This window comes from Bombina bombina, chromosome 12 (genome assembly GCF_027579735.1).
Source record: "Bombina bombina isolate aBomBom1 chromosome 12, aBomBom1.pri, whole genome shotgun sequence".
NCBI lineage: Eukaryota > Metazoa > Chordata > Amphibia > Anura > Bombinatoridae > Bombina > Bombina bombina.
Genome location: NC_069510.1, coordinates 87,853,541 through 87,870,377, shown reverse-complemented (window position 1 = coordinate 87,870,377; position 16,837 = coordinate 87,853,541). Strand labels below are relative to the sequence as shown.

The window sequence follows — 16,837 nt, the reverse complement described above, 5'->3', positions numbered from 1 at the left end:
GGGATCCCCTTTGTTCAGAAATAGCAGATATATATGGCTTTGGCTTTGCTTTTTGGTAATTAGAAGGCAGCTAAATGCCGTTGCGCACCACACGTGTATAATGCCCAGCATTGAAGGGGTTAATTAGGGAGCTTGTAGGGAGCTTGCAGGGTTAATTTTAGCTTTAGTGTAGGTATCAACCTCCCACATGACACATCACACCCCCTGATCCCTCCCAAACAGCTCTCTTCCCTCCCCCACCCCACAATTGTCCCCGCCATCTTAAGTACTGGCAGTAAGTCTGCCAGTACTAAAATAAGAGTTTTTTGGGGATTTAAAAAAAAAAAAAAAGATAATTCTGCTCTGTAGGATCCCCCCTTAGCCCCCAACTTCCCTGATCCCCCCCCCAAACAGCTCTCTAACCCCCCTCTCGGCCTTATTATGCGCCATATTGGGTACTGGCAGCTGTCTGCCAGTACCCAGTTTGAAATCAGATATGTTTTTTAGAACATTTTAGAACATTTTTAGAACATTTTATTATTATGTTTTCTGTAGTGTAGCTGCCCCCCCTCAACCCCCAACCTCCCACCCTCCCAGATCGTTAACATTTGTAAAATATTTGCCCCCCCTCAACCCCCTCTCTCCCACCTTACAGTGTTTCATAGTGTAGGGTTCCCACCCGCGCGCGCACCCGCTCCCGTGCACGCGCGCGCACTCGATCCCGCCCCCCTTCCCCACCGATGGCCGCCCACCCGCCTCCCACGATCAGCTCCCACCCACCAACGAACAGGGCCATTGATGGCCGATGCAGAGAGGGCCACAGGGTGGCTCTCTCTTCATCGGACGGCTTAAAAATGTTATAGCAGGATGCCTCAATATCGAGGCATCACTGCTATAACATGAAAGCAGTTGGAAGTGATCAGGATCGCTTCCACTGCTTTCAAAGACCAACGACGTACGGGGTACGTCCTTGGTCATTAACTGCATTTTTTTGCAGGACGTACCCCATACGTCGTTGGTCGTTAAGGGGTTAAACAACTGTCTAATTTACTTCTATTATCAATTTTCTTTGTTCTCTTGGTATATTTTGTTGAAAAGCAGGGATGTATATGCTTAGGGGCAGTCCCATTTCAGAAGCAATATATGGCAGCAGTTTTGCAAGAGCACTATATGGCAGCACTCTTTCCTGCCATAAAGTGCTCCATATGCCTACCTAGGTATCTCTTCAACACAGAATATCATTGGAATGAAGAACATTTGATAATAGAAGTTAAGTAGAAACTTTAAAAAAATAGTATGCTCTGTCTGAATCACAAAAGAAATGTTTTGGGTTTCATATCATTTTAAGGGTGAGGTGCTGATTTTGTATACATGACCCAGAGACAAGCTTTGGTATTGGGGAAAGTGTCTGTGGACATAAGGAATTAAATAATTGTGTGTGCTGTATGTAACAATGTTACATGTTTTTAAAGGAACAGTAAAGGTCAAAATGAAGTTCATGATTCAGATAGAACATTCTGTTACAATTTTTTAAAGGAACAGTAAGAAAATCAGCACAACGTTATTTAAAAAAAATAAGCAAAACTATACATTATTACAAAAACACTCCCAGATGGGCTACATAAATGGATCATCTACAAAACATTATAATGCAAAGAAAAAATCTAGAGGTACATGTCCCTTTAAGACTAAATAGCTTATTGGTAACATGGGTCACGTTGTAGTCTCTATATTATTTCCTACTGCTCGTTAGATGCCGCTCTGCCGTTTTCGCTTTCTGATTGGATAAACATGTCCACGTGATAGAGCTTGAGGAAGCGCAACATCACTTACAGGTTGCAAGATGGCGGATGGTGGTCGCCAAAACCAAGAGGACCGACCGAGGCCACGGAACATCAACCGGGATGAAGCAGTGCAGCTGCAGGGATACCGTCACGCATGCCACGTACTGCTGTACGCTCCTACACCTGCCAAGCTGTTTGGCCGCGTTCCGGTCAGACACGTGCTGCTGGTAAGGGCAGAGATGGCATCAATGACACCTGTGCTCGTCTCATTGTAACGGCAGACACTTCTCTTCTGCCAGCCATGGAGATGCCAGGTCACGTGTCTGAATTATTTAATCATTATGGGGCTAGCACATGGTGTGTCTTTATTCCCAATGTATGTTATATGCGGGTATACAATTACTGTATATTAGAACAGGGAAATTGGTATGATCCAGACAGTATTTGTTTTTATATATACCTATTATCCACTGCGTAAGTAATTACACACTGCATTGTAATATATATATATATATATATATATATATATATATATATACCTATTATCCACTGCGTAAGTAATTACACACTGCATTGTAATATATATATATATATATATATATATATATATATATATATATATATATATATATATATATATATATATATATGTATTTAAACAGCCATGTTAACTAAATCTAAATATGTTTTGCAGTCCAGGGACATAACTATACCCATGAAGCTTTTTAAAGGGATACTAAACCCAATTTTTCTTTCATGATTCAGATAGAGCATGCAATTTTAAGTAATTAGAGATACCAAGCGAACCAAAAAAATGTATAAGAGTAAATTAGAAAGTTGCTTAAACTTGCATGCTCTATCTGAATCATAAAAGAGAATATTTGGGTTTCATATCCCTTTAAGTATTATCTCCTATGTGGTGGCCACTCAGATATATATATATATATATATATATATATATATATATATATATATATATATATATATATATATATATATGGGAGCAGTAACCCACATGCTAAATCACTTATAAGTAACGCAGCTTATATGTAAAAAGCTGACTCTTTTTGTACCTCCCCAATTTCATTAGTAGCCACATGCCTCTAAAGTGACATTAAAGTGAATGTAAATTTTGATGCTAAAGTGCCCGGTTTTTAAAACTTTGATTAAAAACAGAGGCACTTTAATTCATCAATATTTTCATTTCACTCCTGTTGTGAAAATAAACTTACTTTTTAATCTTCACAGCAGCTCCAGCTTCCTCCACCTGTTTCAAAGCCTCTTCCTGGGTCTAAAATGATGTATCTGGCTTCCTCCAATCACAGCAGTGAATCAGACACTGAATCCCCCGGGGGGGAATCTGTGATTGGAGGATGACCTATCAATCATTTCTGACATCAGAAATGGCTTGTGAGACCGGAGGAAGCAGCAGCTGCTGTGAAGTTTAAAAGGTAAGTTTTTTTTTTGTCACAACAGGAGTGAAATGTAAATTTTGATGAATTAAAGTGCCCCTGTTTATAATCAAAGTTTTAAAAACCGGGCACTTAAACATCAAAATTTACATTCACTTTAAGCATCCAATCAGGATACTTGTCCTGGGACTTGCAAGGGAGTGTGCGTTTGGCATGTGCTGCAGTCCCTTATTTCCCAACTTGGATTAGAGGTTTTCTATGAAATCTTGCAAGATTATGGTAAAATCCTACAAGATTGCAGTAAAGCACTGCTGATTGGCTGTTTTTTAATCATACAGATGGCCATATAAAATCTGATGTATAACTGTTCACTGAGCAGTATGTATGTATGTATGTAGGTACACACACCCAGAGAGCTGGAAACTTCCCCTAGTACAAGTAAGAATTTGATGTGAATGAGTAAAACATTTGGCTTTTTAATTATCTTTAACATTGAGAGGAATATTAAAGTTTCCCATCTGGGCTAGTTTATGTGTTTTGTTTCTTAACACAATTTAAAGAACCACTCAATGCAGTAGAATGACATCGTTAACAGGTACATAATAAAAGATAATGATTTAACATCTACTCTGAATTTTAAATGCAGGCCCCCTGTATCATGTGACATACATCAGCCAATCAGACTAGCATATGTATACCCTGTAAGCTGGTGCACATGCTCAGTACGATCTTGTTCCCCCAAAAAGTGTGAATATAAAGACTGTTTAAAATTTGATAATGGAAGTAAATTGGAAAGTGTCTTAAAACTGCATGTTCTCTCTAAATCAAACGTTTATTTTGACTTGAGTGTCCCTTTAAAGGGATAAATTAAAATGCTCTTATTCATAAGTGTCATTTTATCATAACATTGCAAAGCTATGTGTTTAACCTCCGCAAAAGGAGTTAAACACATTTTAAGGTACCATTTAGTACCTGCATGGCACTACTGGTTCCTGGGTGGAAACGGACGCTGATCTAATCAGCAACACTAGTTACACAGTGAGTCATGTGACTAGCGCTGCTCATTCGATCAGCTCCAGTTTCCTAAGCTCTGCAAGTCCCGAGTGTTACTTTAACTATATGTTTAAGCCTTTTGCTAGTGATAAAATCATTCTTTAGCGAATTAGAGCTTTTTTTATCACTATAATTTCCTTTTAAATTAAAAAGAGCAAAGAATAGAATGTTAAAGGGATAGTCTAGTCAAAATTAAACTCGCGATTCAGAGCATGCAATTTTAAGCCGCTTTCTAATTTGCTTCTATTTTAATTTTTTTCTTCGTTCTCATGGTATCTTTATTTGAATGTAAGCTTAGAGCCGGCCCATTTTTGGTTCAGTACTTGGGTAGCACTTGCTGATTGGTGCCTACATTTAGACACCAATCAGAAAGTGCTACCCAGGTGCTGAATTTAATAATGGGCCAGCTCCTATGCTTACATTCTTGCTTTTTCAAAAAAAGATATACAGAGAATGAAGAAAAATAGCAGTAAAAAAAAGTTGATTAAAATTGCATGCACTATCTGAATCATGAACGTTTAATTTTGACTAGACTATTCCTTTAAGTGTGATGTCACAATAGTGTCTAGAAGGTGCAAAACACCCAATTTTTTTATATTTCATATCATCCCTTTAAAGTGACATTAAATGCGTAATACTTTCATGCACCTCCCTCTAATCATGGGTGCTATTATTTTAAACCTAGGTTAACATGCAGGTATCTGAAGTAAAGTGTCTGCACCTGTGCAAACTCGTCATCACTTTTGAAATGGCTGTCAAGCTTAGCCCACTGATGACATTACGATCTGGGCTGCAGCTAGGCACTCTAGTAAATCCAACTACTGAGCCTTTCGTGATGGGATGCCATATGCAGCTTAGATTGTGATGTCATCAGTTGGCTGAGCTTGGCAGCTATTTCAAAGTAGCCAGAAACAATATTCATTTAAAAATAACTTTTTGTTACCATTCCTGCTGCATGATATACAGCCCTCTCGTGGTTCACTTCCTACCTGTCAAACCATACCTTTAGTGTAGCCTTCTCTGGGACCTCCTCTGCCCCGTCACCACTTTCTGTCGGGGTACCGCAAGGCTCTGTCTGCGGTCCCCTACTCTTCTCAATCTACATGTCATCATTAGGTTCCCTAATAAAGTCCCACGGTTTCCAATATCATTTGTATGCTGATGACACCCAAATCTTCTCTGCGCCAGACCTATCTCCTTCCTTGCTAACCCGTGTCACTGTCTTGCTCACATCTCTTCCTGGATGTCCTGTCACTACCTCAGGCTAAATCTCTCCAAAACTGAGCTCCATATTTTCACCATTTCCAAAATCTCCACCCCCAATCTCTCTCTGTTGACAACTCCATCATTACCCCTATTCCACATGCCCGATGTCTCAGGGTCACATTTGACTCAGATCTTTCTTTCACTCCTCACATTCAGTCCTTGGCTAAAGCCTGACATATCCACCTTAAAAACATCTCTAAAATTAGACACTTCCTTACACAAGACACAACTAAGATTGTAATCCACGCTCTCATCCTTTCCCGCCTCGATTACTGCAACTCTGTCATCTCTTGTCTTCCCAGCTGCCGTCTAGCTCCTTTATAATCCATAATGAATGCCTCTGCCAGGCTCATCTTCCTTACACGTCGCTCTTCATCTGCTGCACCTCTCTGCCAATCCCTTCACTGGCTTCCTCTAGGATTAAACACAAAATTCTCACTCTGACATACAACTCCCTCAACTGCACTGCTCCCCCCCTATATCTCAGACCTTGTCTCCAGATATTCTCTCCCGTCCTCTACGCTCTGCTCATGATCTCCTACTCTCCTCCTCTTATCACCTCATCACACTCCTGTTTACTTCTCCAGACTGGCTCCCATCTTGTGAAACTCTCTGCCTCGCTCCACAAGACTCTCCCCTAGTTTTGAAAGCTTCAATCGCTCCCTAAAGACTCTACTGTTCAGGGATGCATACAAACTACACTAACCTTTCTTTATACCAGTTCCCCTCCTCCATTGTTATCCCCTGAACCCCCTTAGCATGTAAGCCTAAGAGTCCAGCTGTTTGTAGATCACCTTCTTAAGAGATGACTACAACAGTGCGACTCTTGGCAGGGCCCTCTACTCATTTGTTCCCTATAATTGTTTTGTTGTACTCCCCCTTTGTTTATAGCGCTGCAGAATCTGTTGGCGCTCTACAAATAACCGTTAATATTAATGATGATATAGAAAAGGTGCAGGAGGCTGTTTGCAGCTTAAGCTAAGGTAAGCCTTTAAGATGACCAAGGTGTAGACTGTCCCTTTAATATCCCCTTTAAGATAGTATTTTTTTATTTAATATCCTTGCCTATATATTTGTGGCTCTGTAGTTTTAGTGCATTTTATGTAGCTGTAGTCTTACATCTTTCTTCTTGTGCTTCCTACGCAGATGATGATGCGTTTTGACGGCAGGCTGGGCTTTCCAGGAGGCTTCGTTGACCCTAAAGACACCAATCTAGAGGATGGTCTGAACCGAGAGCTACAGGAGGAGCTTGGTTCCATGTTCAACACTCTGAAGGTGACAGAACAAGATTACCGGAGTGCTCAAGTGCGTGAATTCCCACAGAAAGCAGTCACACACTTTTATATCAAGGAGCTGATACTTGAAGATATAGAGAGGATCGAGGCAGAAGCTGTTCATGCAAAGGATCATGGGACCGAGGTATGTCCTTAGCACAAATGTGCACTGACTGATTGTACTTTTGTGTGTTTGGTTTTTAAATAATTTTGTTGGTATTTCGTATTCAAAATACTTTACAAGTCGCAACAACATGTTGAATAGATTGTTCAATATAAAAGTTAATTTTAAAACACTCCACACAATCCTAACAATCATTTTCCATAAAGTAAATACTTTAGCCTAACTCTGTAATGGTTCCGCACAGAAAAAAAGAAAATCTTCTCCTTTCCTTTCTTTCCCTCCCCCATTTCTTAATATTTGGACAGGAAAAGAAAAGCTGTAATAGAGTATCTTTTAATTAACACTTCATACAATATTCCCTCATTACGTCGATTCCGGTGTAATATAATTGTAGCAATTGTATATGGAACTCGCTGCAAGTAATGTTGTTTCTTCTTCTATTAAAGTGATGGTAAACCGACGCGTATAACAAACGCTAGGATTTACCATCACTAAAAAATAAACATTAGTTTCTGTCATAGTTTCCTAAAAACAATGTTAAACTCACCCTATCTGTAAAGCAAGAAAATTGCTAACACATAGACTCCGGCCGCCCACGGCACAGTCCTTTTTATCCAATGAGGTGACGTTTGTTATACGCTTGCGTTTACCATCACTTTAAGACTTTTTTTTTTTTTTATTTTTTTTTTTTTTTAAATCTTGTAATGTAACTTGAGAATCTAATAATTTGCTCTATTTCTGTTCCAAATAATTCAATAATTTCATTTGCATTTTGAAGCTGTAAAATCTTATATTGTGGAGCAAACAAATTAATTTTTTTTTTTTTTTTTTTTTTTTTTTATGGTTGATTCTATCTTCAAGGTTCAATTCCCACCCATTACCATTTTATTAATTTTTCACAGTAACTTCTTATTTGTGAATATACAAAGTATTTATTAGTACACCCACATTCTTGTTTTTACTTAATCAAAAGATTTAATCCACTTTTCTCCTGTTAAGTGTGATCAGTCCACGGGTCATCATTACTTCTGGGATATTAACTCCTCCCCAACAGGAAGTGCAAGAGGATCACCCAGCAGAGCTGCTATATAGCTCCTCCCCTCTACGTCACACCCAGTCATTCTCTTGCACCCAACTAATAGATAGGATGTGTGAGAGGACTGTGGTGATTTTACTTAGTTTTTATGACTTCAATCAAAAGTTTGTTATTTTAAAACAGCACCGGAGCGTGTTGTTCATTCTCAGGGAGAATTTGAAGAAGAATCTACCTGAGTTTCTATATGATTTTAACCGGAGTAGTTAAGATCATGTTGCTGTTCTCGGCCATCTGAGGGGTGAGGTATACTTCAGATCAGGGGACAGCGGGCAGGTTCACCTGCAAAGAGGTATGTAGCAGCTTATTATTTTCTGAGAATGGAATTGACTAGAAAATACTGCAAATACCTATATAAAGTAAGTTCAGCCTTAAATGCAGTAGTAGCAACTGGTATCAGGCTGTCATGTATGTATATTTTCACTTCAGTATTCTGGGGAATGGCACTTCACTGGAATGATACTGTATGAATAAGACCTTAGCCTATATTGCAGTGAGAACGGCTAGCAGTAGGTTTCTGTGACAATTTATTTATTTGAGGTTAAACGTTTTGCTGGCATGTTAAATCGTTTAATTTTCTGAGGTACTGGGTGAAAAATTGTGTTGGGCACTAATTATCCACTTGGCGGGCATTTTATTTCATTTTTGACAGTTTACTGATCTCCCTCACTGTTGTGTGTGAGGGGGAGGGGCTTAATTTGGCGCTTTTACTACGCATCAGGAATTCAGTGACAAGTCTGTTTTTCTTCCCTGCATGATCCGGTTCGTCTCTACAGAGCTCAAGGGTCTTCAAAAGTTATTTTTGAGGGAGGTAATCACTCACAGCAGACCTGTGAGATAGTGCTTTGACTGTGATAAAAAACGTTATATTCTGTACATTTTTTCTGCCATTTAAGGGTTAGTTATCCATTGCTAATGGGGGCAATCCCTTGCTAAATTTATATTTTTACCGGAAAGAATTTGATTTTATAGTTTATCCGTTTTTATTGTTTCTCAACTGTCATAACTTCTGTGCTTCTTAAAGGCACAGTACGTTTTTTTCATACTATTGAAAATTAAAGTGAAAAGTATTTCCAAGCTGCTGGTTTAATTGCTAGTGTGTTTAACATGTCTGATTCAGAGGAATATCTCTGTGCTATATGTGCTAAAGCCAAAGTGGAGCCCAATAGAAATTTATGTACTAATTGCATTGATGCTACTTTAAATAAAAGTCAATCTGTACAAATTGAACATCATTCACCAAACAACGAGGGGAAAGTTATGCCGACTAACTTGCCTCACGTGTCAGTACCTGCATCTCCCGCTCGGGAGGTGCGTGATATGGTAACGCCGAGTACTTCAGGGCGGCCATTACAAATCACATTGCAGGACATGGCTAATGTTATGACTGAAGTTTTGTCTAAATTACCCGAACTTAGAGGGAAGCGTGACCACTCTGGGGTGAGAACAGAGTGCGCTGATAACACTAGGGCCATGTCAGATACTGGGTCACAGTATGCAGAACATGAGGACGGAGAGCTTCAATCTGCAGGTGACGGCTCTGATCCCAATAGAGTGGATTCAGACATTTCTAATTTTAAGTTTAAGCTTGAGAACCTCCGCGTTCTACTAGGGGAGGTATTAGCGGCTCTGAATGATTGTAACACCGTTGCAATTCCAGAGAAGTTATGTAGGCTGGATAGATACTATGCGGTACCGGCGAGTACTGACGTATTTCCTATACCTAAGAGGCTTACAGAGATAATTACTAAGGAGTGGTATAGGCCCGGTGTACCCTTTTTCCCCCCCTCCTGTATTTAGAAAATGTTCCCAATAGACGCCACCACACGGGACTTATGGCAGACGATCCCTAAGGTGGAGGGAGCGGTTTCTACTCTGGCTAAGCGTACTACTATCCCGGTGGAGGATAGCTGTGCCTTTTCAGATCCAATGGATAAAAAATTAGAGGGTTACCTTAAGAAAATGTTTGTTCAACAAGGTTTTATATTACAACCCCTTGCATGTATTGCGTCTGTCACGGCCGCTTTTTGGTCCGAGTCCCTGGAAGAGACTCTTGACTCAATTACTATCGAAGAAATTTCAAACAGGCTTAAAACACTTAAGCTAGCTAATTCATTTGTTTCAGATGCCGTAGTACATTTAACTAAACTTACGGCTAAGAATTCCGGTTTCGCCATTCAGGCACGCAGAGCACTGTGGCTAAAATCGTGGTCAGCTGACGTTACTTCTAAATCTAAGTTACTTAACATACCTTTCAAAGGGCAGACCTTATTCGGGCCCGGTTTGAAAGAAATTATCGCTGACATTACAGGAGGTAAAGGCCATGCCCTGCCTCAAGACGGAGCCAAGCCTAGGGCTAGACAGTCTAATTTTCGTTCCTTTCGTAATTTCAAGGCAGGAGCAGCATCAACTTCCTCTGCTCCAAAACAGGAAGGAGCTGTTGCTCGTTACAGACAAGGCTGGAGACCTAACCAGTCCTGGAACAAGGGCAAGCAGGCCAGAAAACCTGCTGCTGCCCCTAAGACAGCATGAATTGAGGGCCCCCGATCCGGGAACGGATCTAGTGGGGGGCAGACTTTCTCTCTTCGCCCAGGCTTGGGCAAGAGATGTCCAGGATCCCTGGGCACTAGAGATCATATCTCAGGGATATCTTCTGGACTTCAAATCCTCTCCCCCAAAGGGGAGATTCCATCTGTCAAGGTTGTCAACAAACCAAATAAAGAAGGAGGCGTTTCTACGCTGCGTACAAGATCTGTTACTAATGGGAGTGATCCATCCGGTCCCGCGGTCGGAACACGGACAGGGATTTTACTCAAATCTGTTTGTGGTTCCCAAGAAAGAAGGAACCTTCAGACCAATCTTGGATTTAAAGATCCTAAACAAATTCCTAAGAGTTCCATCGTTCAAAATGGAAACTATTCGGACAATTCTACCCATGATCCAAAGGGGTCAGTACATGACCACAGTGGATTTAAAAGATGCTTACCTTCACATACCGATTCACAGAGATCACCGGTACCTAAGGTTTGCCTTCCTAGACAGGCATTACCAGTTTGTAGCTCTTCCATTCGGATTGGCTACGGCTCCAAGAATCTTCACAAAGGTTCTGGGGACTCTTCTGGCGGTGCTAAGACCGCGAGGAATTTCGGTAGCTCCTTACCTAGACGACATTCTGATACAAGCTTCAAACTTTCAAACTGCCAAGTCTCATACAGAGTTAGTACTGGCATTTCTAAGGTCGCATGGGTGGAAGGTAAACGAAAAGAAGAGTTCTCTTTTTCCACTCACAAGAGTTCCCTTCTTGGGGACTCTTATAGACTCTGTAGAAATGAAGATCTACCTGACAGAAGACAGGTTAACAAAGCTTCAAAACGCTTGCCGTGTCCTTCATTCCATTCAACACCCGTCAGTGGCTCAATGCATGGAGGTGATCGGCTTAATGGTAGCGGCAATGGACATAGTACCTTTTGCACGCCTACACCTCAGACCGCTGCAATTGTGCATGCTAAGTCAGTGGAATGGGGATTACTCAGATTTGTCCCCTACTCTGAATCTGGATCAAGAGACCAGAAATTCTCTTCTATGGTGGCTTTCTCTGCCACATCTGTCCAGGGGGATGCCATTCAGCAGGCCAGATTGGACGATTGTAACAACAGACGCCAGCCTGCTAGGTTGGGGCGCTGTCTGGAATTCCCTGAAGGCTCAGGGATCTTGGTCTCAGGAGGAGAGTCTCCTGCCAATAAACATTCTGGAATTGAGAGCAGTTCTCAATGCCCTTCTGGCTTGGCCCCAGTTAACAACGCGGGGGTTCATCAGGTTTCAGTCGGACAACATCACGACTGTAGCTTACATCAACCATCAAGGAGGGACAAGAAGCTCCCTAGCGATGATGGAAGTATCAAAGATAATTCGCTGGGCAGAGTCTCACTCTTGCCACCTGTCAGCAATCCACATTCCGGGAGTGGAGAACTGGGAGGCGGATTTCGTAAGTCGTCAGACTTTTCATCCGGGGGAGTGGGAAGTTCATCCGGAAGTCTTTGCCCAAATACTTCGACGTTGGGGCAAACCAGAAATAGATCTCATGGCGTCTCGACAGAACGCCAAGCTTCCTTGTTACGGGTCCAGATCCAGGGATCCGGGAGCGGCCCTGGTGGATGCTTTGACAGCACCTTGGACCTTCGGGAAGGCTTATGTGTTCCCACCCTTCCCGATGCTTCCTCGATTGATTGCCAGGATCAAACAGGAGAAAGCATCAGTGATTCTAATAGCTCCTGCGTGGCCACGCAGGACCTGGTATGCAGATCTAGTGGACATGTCATCCTGTCCACCTTGGTCTCTGCCTCTGAGACAGGACCTTCTGGTTCAGGGTCCCTTCAAACATCAGGATTCCTAGGATATTGTCTTTTCTACAAGAGGGTTTAGAAAAGGGTTTATCCGCTAGTTCCTTAAAGGGACAGATCTCAGCTCTGTCCATTCTGTTACACAAGCGTCTGTCAGAAGTTCCAGACGTTCAGGCTTTTTGTCAGGCTTTGGCCAGGATTAAGCCTGTGTTTAAATCTGTTGCTCCGCCATGGAGTTTAAACCTTGTTCTTAACGTTTTACAGGGCGTAACGTTTGAACCCCTCCATTCCATTGATATAAAGTTGTTATACTGGAAAGTTCTGTTCTTAATAGCTATTTCCTCGGCTCGTAGAGTCTCTGAGTTATCAGCCTTACATTGTGATTCTCCTTATCTGATTTTTCACTCAGATAAGGTAGTTCTGCGTACTAAACCTGGGTTCTTACCTAAGGTAGTCACTAACAGGAATATCAATCAAGAGATTGTTGTTCCATCCTTGTGTCCAAATCCTTCTTCAAAGAAGGAACGTCTTCTGCACAATCTGGATGTAGTGCGTGCCCTAAAATTCTATTTACAGGCAACTAAAGACTTTCGACAAACGTCTTCCCTGTTTGTCGTTTATTCTGGCCAGAGGAGAGGTCAAAAAGCTTCTGCTACCTCTCTCTCTTTTTGGCTTCGTAGCATAATACGTTTAGCTTATGAGACTGCTGGACAGCAGCCTCCTGAAAGAATTACAGCTCATTCCACTAGAGCTGTGGCTTCCACTTGGGCCTTTAAGAATGAGGCCTCTGTTGAACAGATTTGCAAGGCTGCAACTTGGTCTTCGCTTCATACTTTTTCCAAATTTTACAAATTTGACACTTTTGCTTCTTCGGAGGCTATTTTTGGGAGAAAGGTTCTTCAGGCAGTGGTTCCTTCTGTATAGAGATCCTGCCTGTCCCTCCCGTCATCCGTGTACTTTTGCTTTGGTATTGGTATCCCAGAAGTAATGATGACCCGTGGACTGATCACACTTAACAGGAGAAAACATAATTTATGCTTACCTGATAAATTCCTTTCTCCTGTAGTGTGATCAGTCCACGGCCCGCCCTGTTTTTTATGGCAGGTCTAAATTTTTAAATTTATACTCCAGTCACCACTGCACCCTTTAGCTTCTCCTTTCTCGTTGGTTCTTGGTCGAATGACTGGGTGTGACGTAGAGGGGAGGAGCTATATAGCAGCTCTGCTGGGTGATCCTCTTGCACTTCCTGTTGGGGAGGAGTTAATATCCCAGAAGTAATGATGACCCGTGGACTGATCACACTACAGGAGAAAGGAATTTATCAGGTAAGCATAAATTATGTTTTCATTTTTATGAAATGACTAAGCTACATTTATTAATCCCCCACTTTTCCAGTTATTAAATGTCACAGAATGTGCTCCCTCAGCAACATTTATATTACCATTAATTTATAACCATGGCGATACAGCATATTCTACCTGAAGCATTTTACACACTTTCTGCCACGCCAATATAGGATCACTAAACATTTTTATATTTTACTATAGTTATGTAATTTAGCTTTCTAAGAAAGGTATCTCCAACATAGATCCTGAACAAGAAGGAAAAAAAAAAAGTTGACAAACTCTCTAATTACGGAGTTAGGTGATTAAAAGTAAACATTACACCTGAATATGTAACAGTTCAGTAATCCCAAAATAAAGATCTAATTGATCCATTAATTGATAATGTAGTTTTTCCATAGCAAAAGTAGAATGTACTTGTTGACACCATTTTGAAATAGATGGGATTATGGGTGTTTTCCAATGTCTAGGTATAACCTGCTTTTCACTATGTAAAAGAATTAGTAGGGCACAGTTATGTGTTTTGAGAGAGTTTCGGAATCTGTTTATGAAGAAGGGCAATAAAGGGGTTGAAGTGAATAGTAAAAGTATAGCTTTAATTTCTGTCAATACCTGTGACCAAAAAGGTACTAAAATATAGCGTGACCACCATTTATGTACTGGAGTACCCTTTTCACTACAACCTCCACAACATCTGTCTGATGTGGTGAGGAATATTGTCTTTAATCTATGCGGGGTCAAATACCATCTCATTAGCATTTTATAATTGGTTTCCAAAATGGGAAGACACAATAGATGTCTTGGCAAAACGTTGAAAGATAGCATACCATTTTTTAGGTGGAGGTGGTAATAAATTAAGTTTCCATAAACTAGTATAAGAGGGTAATTTTGTGTGGGAGGAGGTGTAACCAGTAATTTATAAATCCAAGAGATTGTGCCTCTTGTGGGAGAATTCCTAAAACACAAATGTTTAAATGGGAGTCCTTGTCGAACAATATTTTTTTTGCCAGGATAGGTGGAGAGGATGTGTTAAAGGTATTTAAACCAGTGTGTGAATAAGCCCTGTCCATGCTCGGGCAAGTCTACTTTTATCTTTCAGGGATTTTCTATCTAATGGATAATTTTAAAATTACTTTTAAGGTAAGGTTTATTCTCCTCCTCCCCCCCCCCCCCCCCCATGTTCCATATTAGGTAACGCTAGCACAGGGCTCAAATTATCTCAGGTGCCTGGGCATCTTTATATTTGGGTCCGATGCCAAGACCTTTCTGGTGGTTTCTGGTATTTGTCCTGCAAAAGAGAAATAGAGATTGTAAAAAAAATAAAAAATAACTTATTGAATATAGTTTAAAATGTCAAATGTTTGGCGCAATTGAAATTGGGACCTCTGCTTTGAGTGGCTGCTCCATTTGTGTTGTAAACATGCATGGTATGCTGGGAAATAAAGTTCAAATCACACATTGGAACTATGAATTCCCAGCATGCAGAGCAACTAATCTGCGTTTTTAATAATTGCAACTGAAAAATCACGTCCTGGGGAGGGGTGAGGTGGTGAGACGGTTGCACTCCTCCCCTTCGTGCAACATCTGGCAGTCACCATGCCTTCCTTCCCTTTAAGTGACGCTGTGAACTTAATTATATTTATAGCTACTTTGTGCAGAGAAGATTGACTGGCAGACACGTAGGGGAGGTCCCGCTCCTGATACTCCACCCCCAGATGCTGAGAATGTTACCATTACTAATGTTATTATGAGGATATAATTGTTCGGGCTTTGCAACTTCTATGATTTCACTGGCCTCTCTACTAATAGTCTATCTCTCGGTATTACAGGTGATGGGTCTGGTGCGCGTTCCACTCTTCACTCTGCGTGATGGTTCTGGGGGTCTTCCAGCCTTCTTGTCTAACAACTTTATTGGGAACTCCAAAAGTCAGCTGTTGTATGCACTGAGAACACTACGTTTACTGCGGGAGGACCAGATCCAGGATGCAATGTGGACCAGCCAGAACCTTTAGATATGATGGTTGAGAGTGTGGCAAATGTGTGCTACCAAATGACACTTTACTAAGCAGGATTATGTCACTAGGCCACACTGAGGCCTGGTCAGTTAAACCTCATTATGTATTAGCGCTTAGTAGTTGTAGTCTGGGCATGTTTACTAGCGTTTCCCTGATCTACAATGCTGTTGTTTTCTTAACCTTCAGAAAGGATTTATTTTTGTAATAGTGCTAGTGCCGTAACATTGTGTTATTGAGAATGTCTGCAACATTGGTATTGCACTCTCTGGCAGACAGGGGTTAACCTTTTATCCTAGTCATGGTGACAATAAGGCTGTGTGATGTACCTGCATTCTGTCGTATCCAGTGATATGTTGATGTAGTGGCATTTAAAACGTACCCTTTTTTTTTTTTTTTTTTTTTTTTTTTCCCTTTTTAAAAAAAAAAAAGCGACTACCAAAATTTGCTTAAATATTTCAGCTTTATACCGCTTACAAGGCGGCCCCTATTGAAGAGTGTTTTTTTTGTTTTTTTTTTATGGTTTAATATATTTGTCCTTAATTAAAAAGAGAACTTTAATGCAATCCATTTTCTCAGAATCCTGCAACTTGAACATATACATTTAAAGTGACATCGCCCCAATTTGTTTCCTTTCATGATTTAGTTATAACATGCAATTTAAAACCACTTTTCAATTTGCTTCCTTTTTTTTTTTTTTTTTTTTTTTCTTTTTTGAAAAGCATGCCTATATATTCTTAGGAATCAGCAGTGCACTACTGGAACCTAGCTAATGATAGTCGGCTGCACATTATATGCCACTGGTCATTGGCTCAACTGATCAGCTAGCTCCCAGTAGTGCATTGCTGTTGTTTCAACAAAGGATACCCAGAAAATGAAATGGCTGATAATAGAAGTAATTTGGAAAGTTGTTTGTTGTGTCTGAATCATGAAAGAAACCTTTTGGGTTGTAGGTCCCTTTAATGCCCCACTCTTCAGTTTAGATCTTTTGAAATCCGAAACAGTTTTACGTTGCATCGTGTCAAGCTGTCGATGCAACAGAGACAGGGGGAGCTGTCATTGTTAATGCTTTATTAAAAAAAAAAAAAAAAAAAACTGTCAGAATGCAGACATGAAATAACTTGTACATTTGTTTTCCATGCAGAAACACTTTTGTG

At 40.7% G+C, this 16,837-nt stretch overlaps 1 protein-coding gene across 1 annotated transcript; it reads left to right on the top strand.

Annotated features, from left to right (window-relative positions):
- The first annotated feature begins 1,798 nt into the window (after positions 1–1,798).
- Positions 1,799–16,594, top strand: LOC128643173 (U8 snoRNA-decapping enzyme). The gene is made up of 3 exons (XM_053696146.1): positions 1,799–1,990; positions 6,641–6,913; positions 15,498–16,594. The coding sequence occupies exons 1-3, from the start codon at positions 1,823–1,825 to the stop codon at positions 15,678–15,680; spliced, it is 624 nt and encodes a 207-aa protein (XP_053552121.1). The 5' UTR covers positions 1,799–1,822; the 3' UTR covers positions 15,681–16,594.
- Positions 16,595–16,837: the final 243 nt, after the last annotated feature.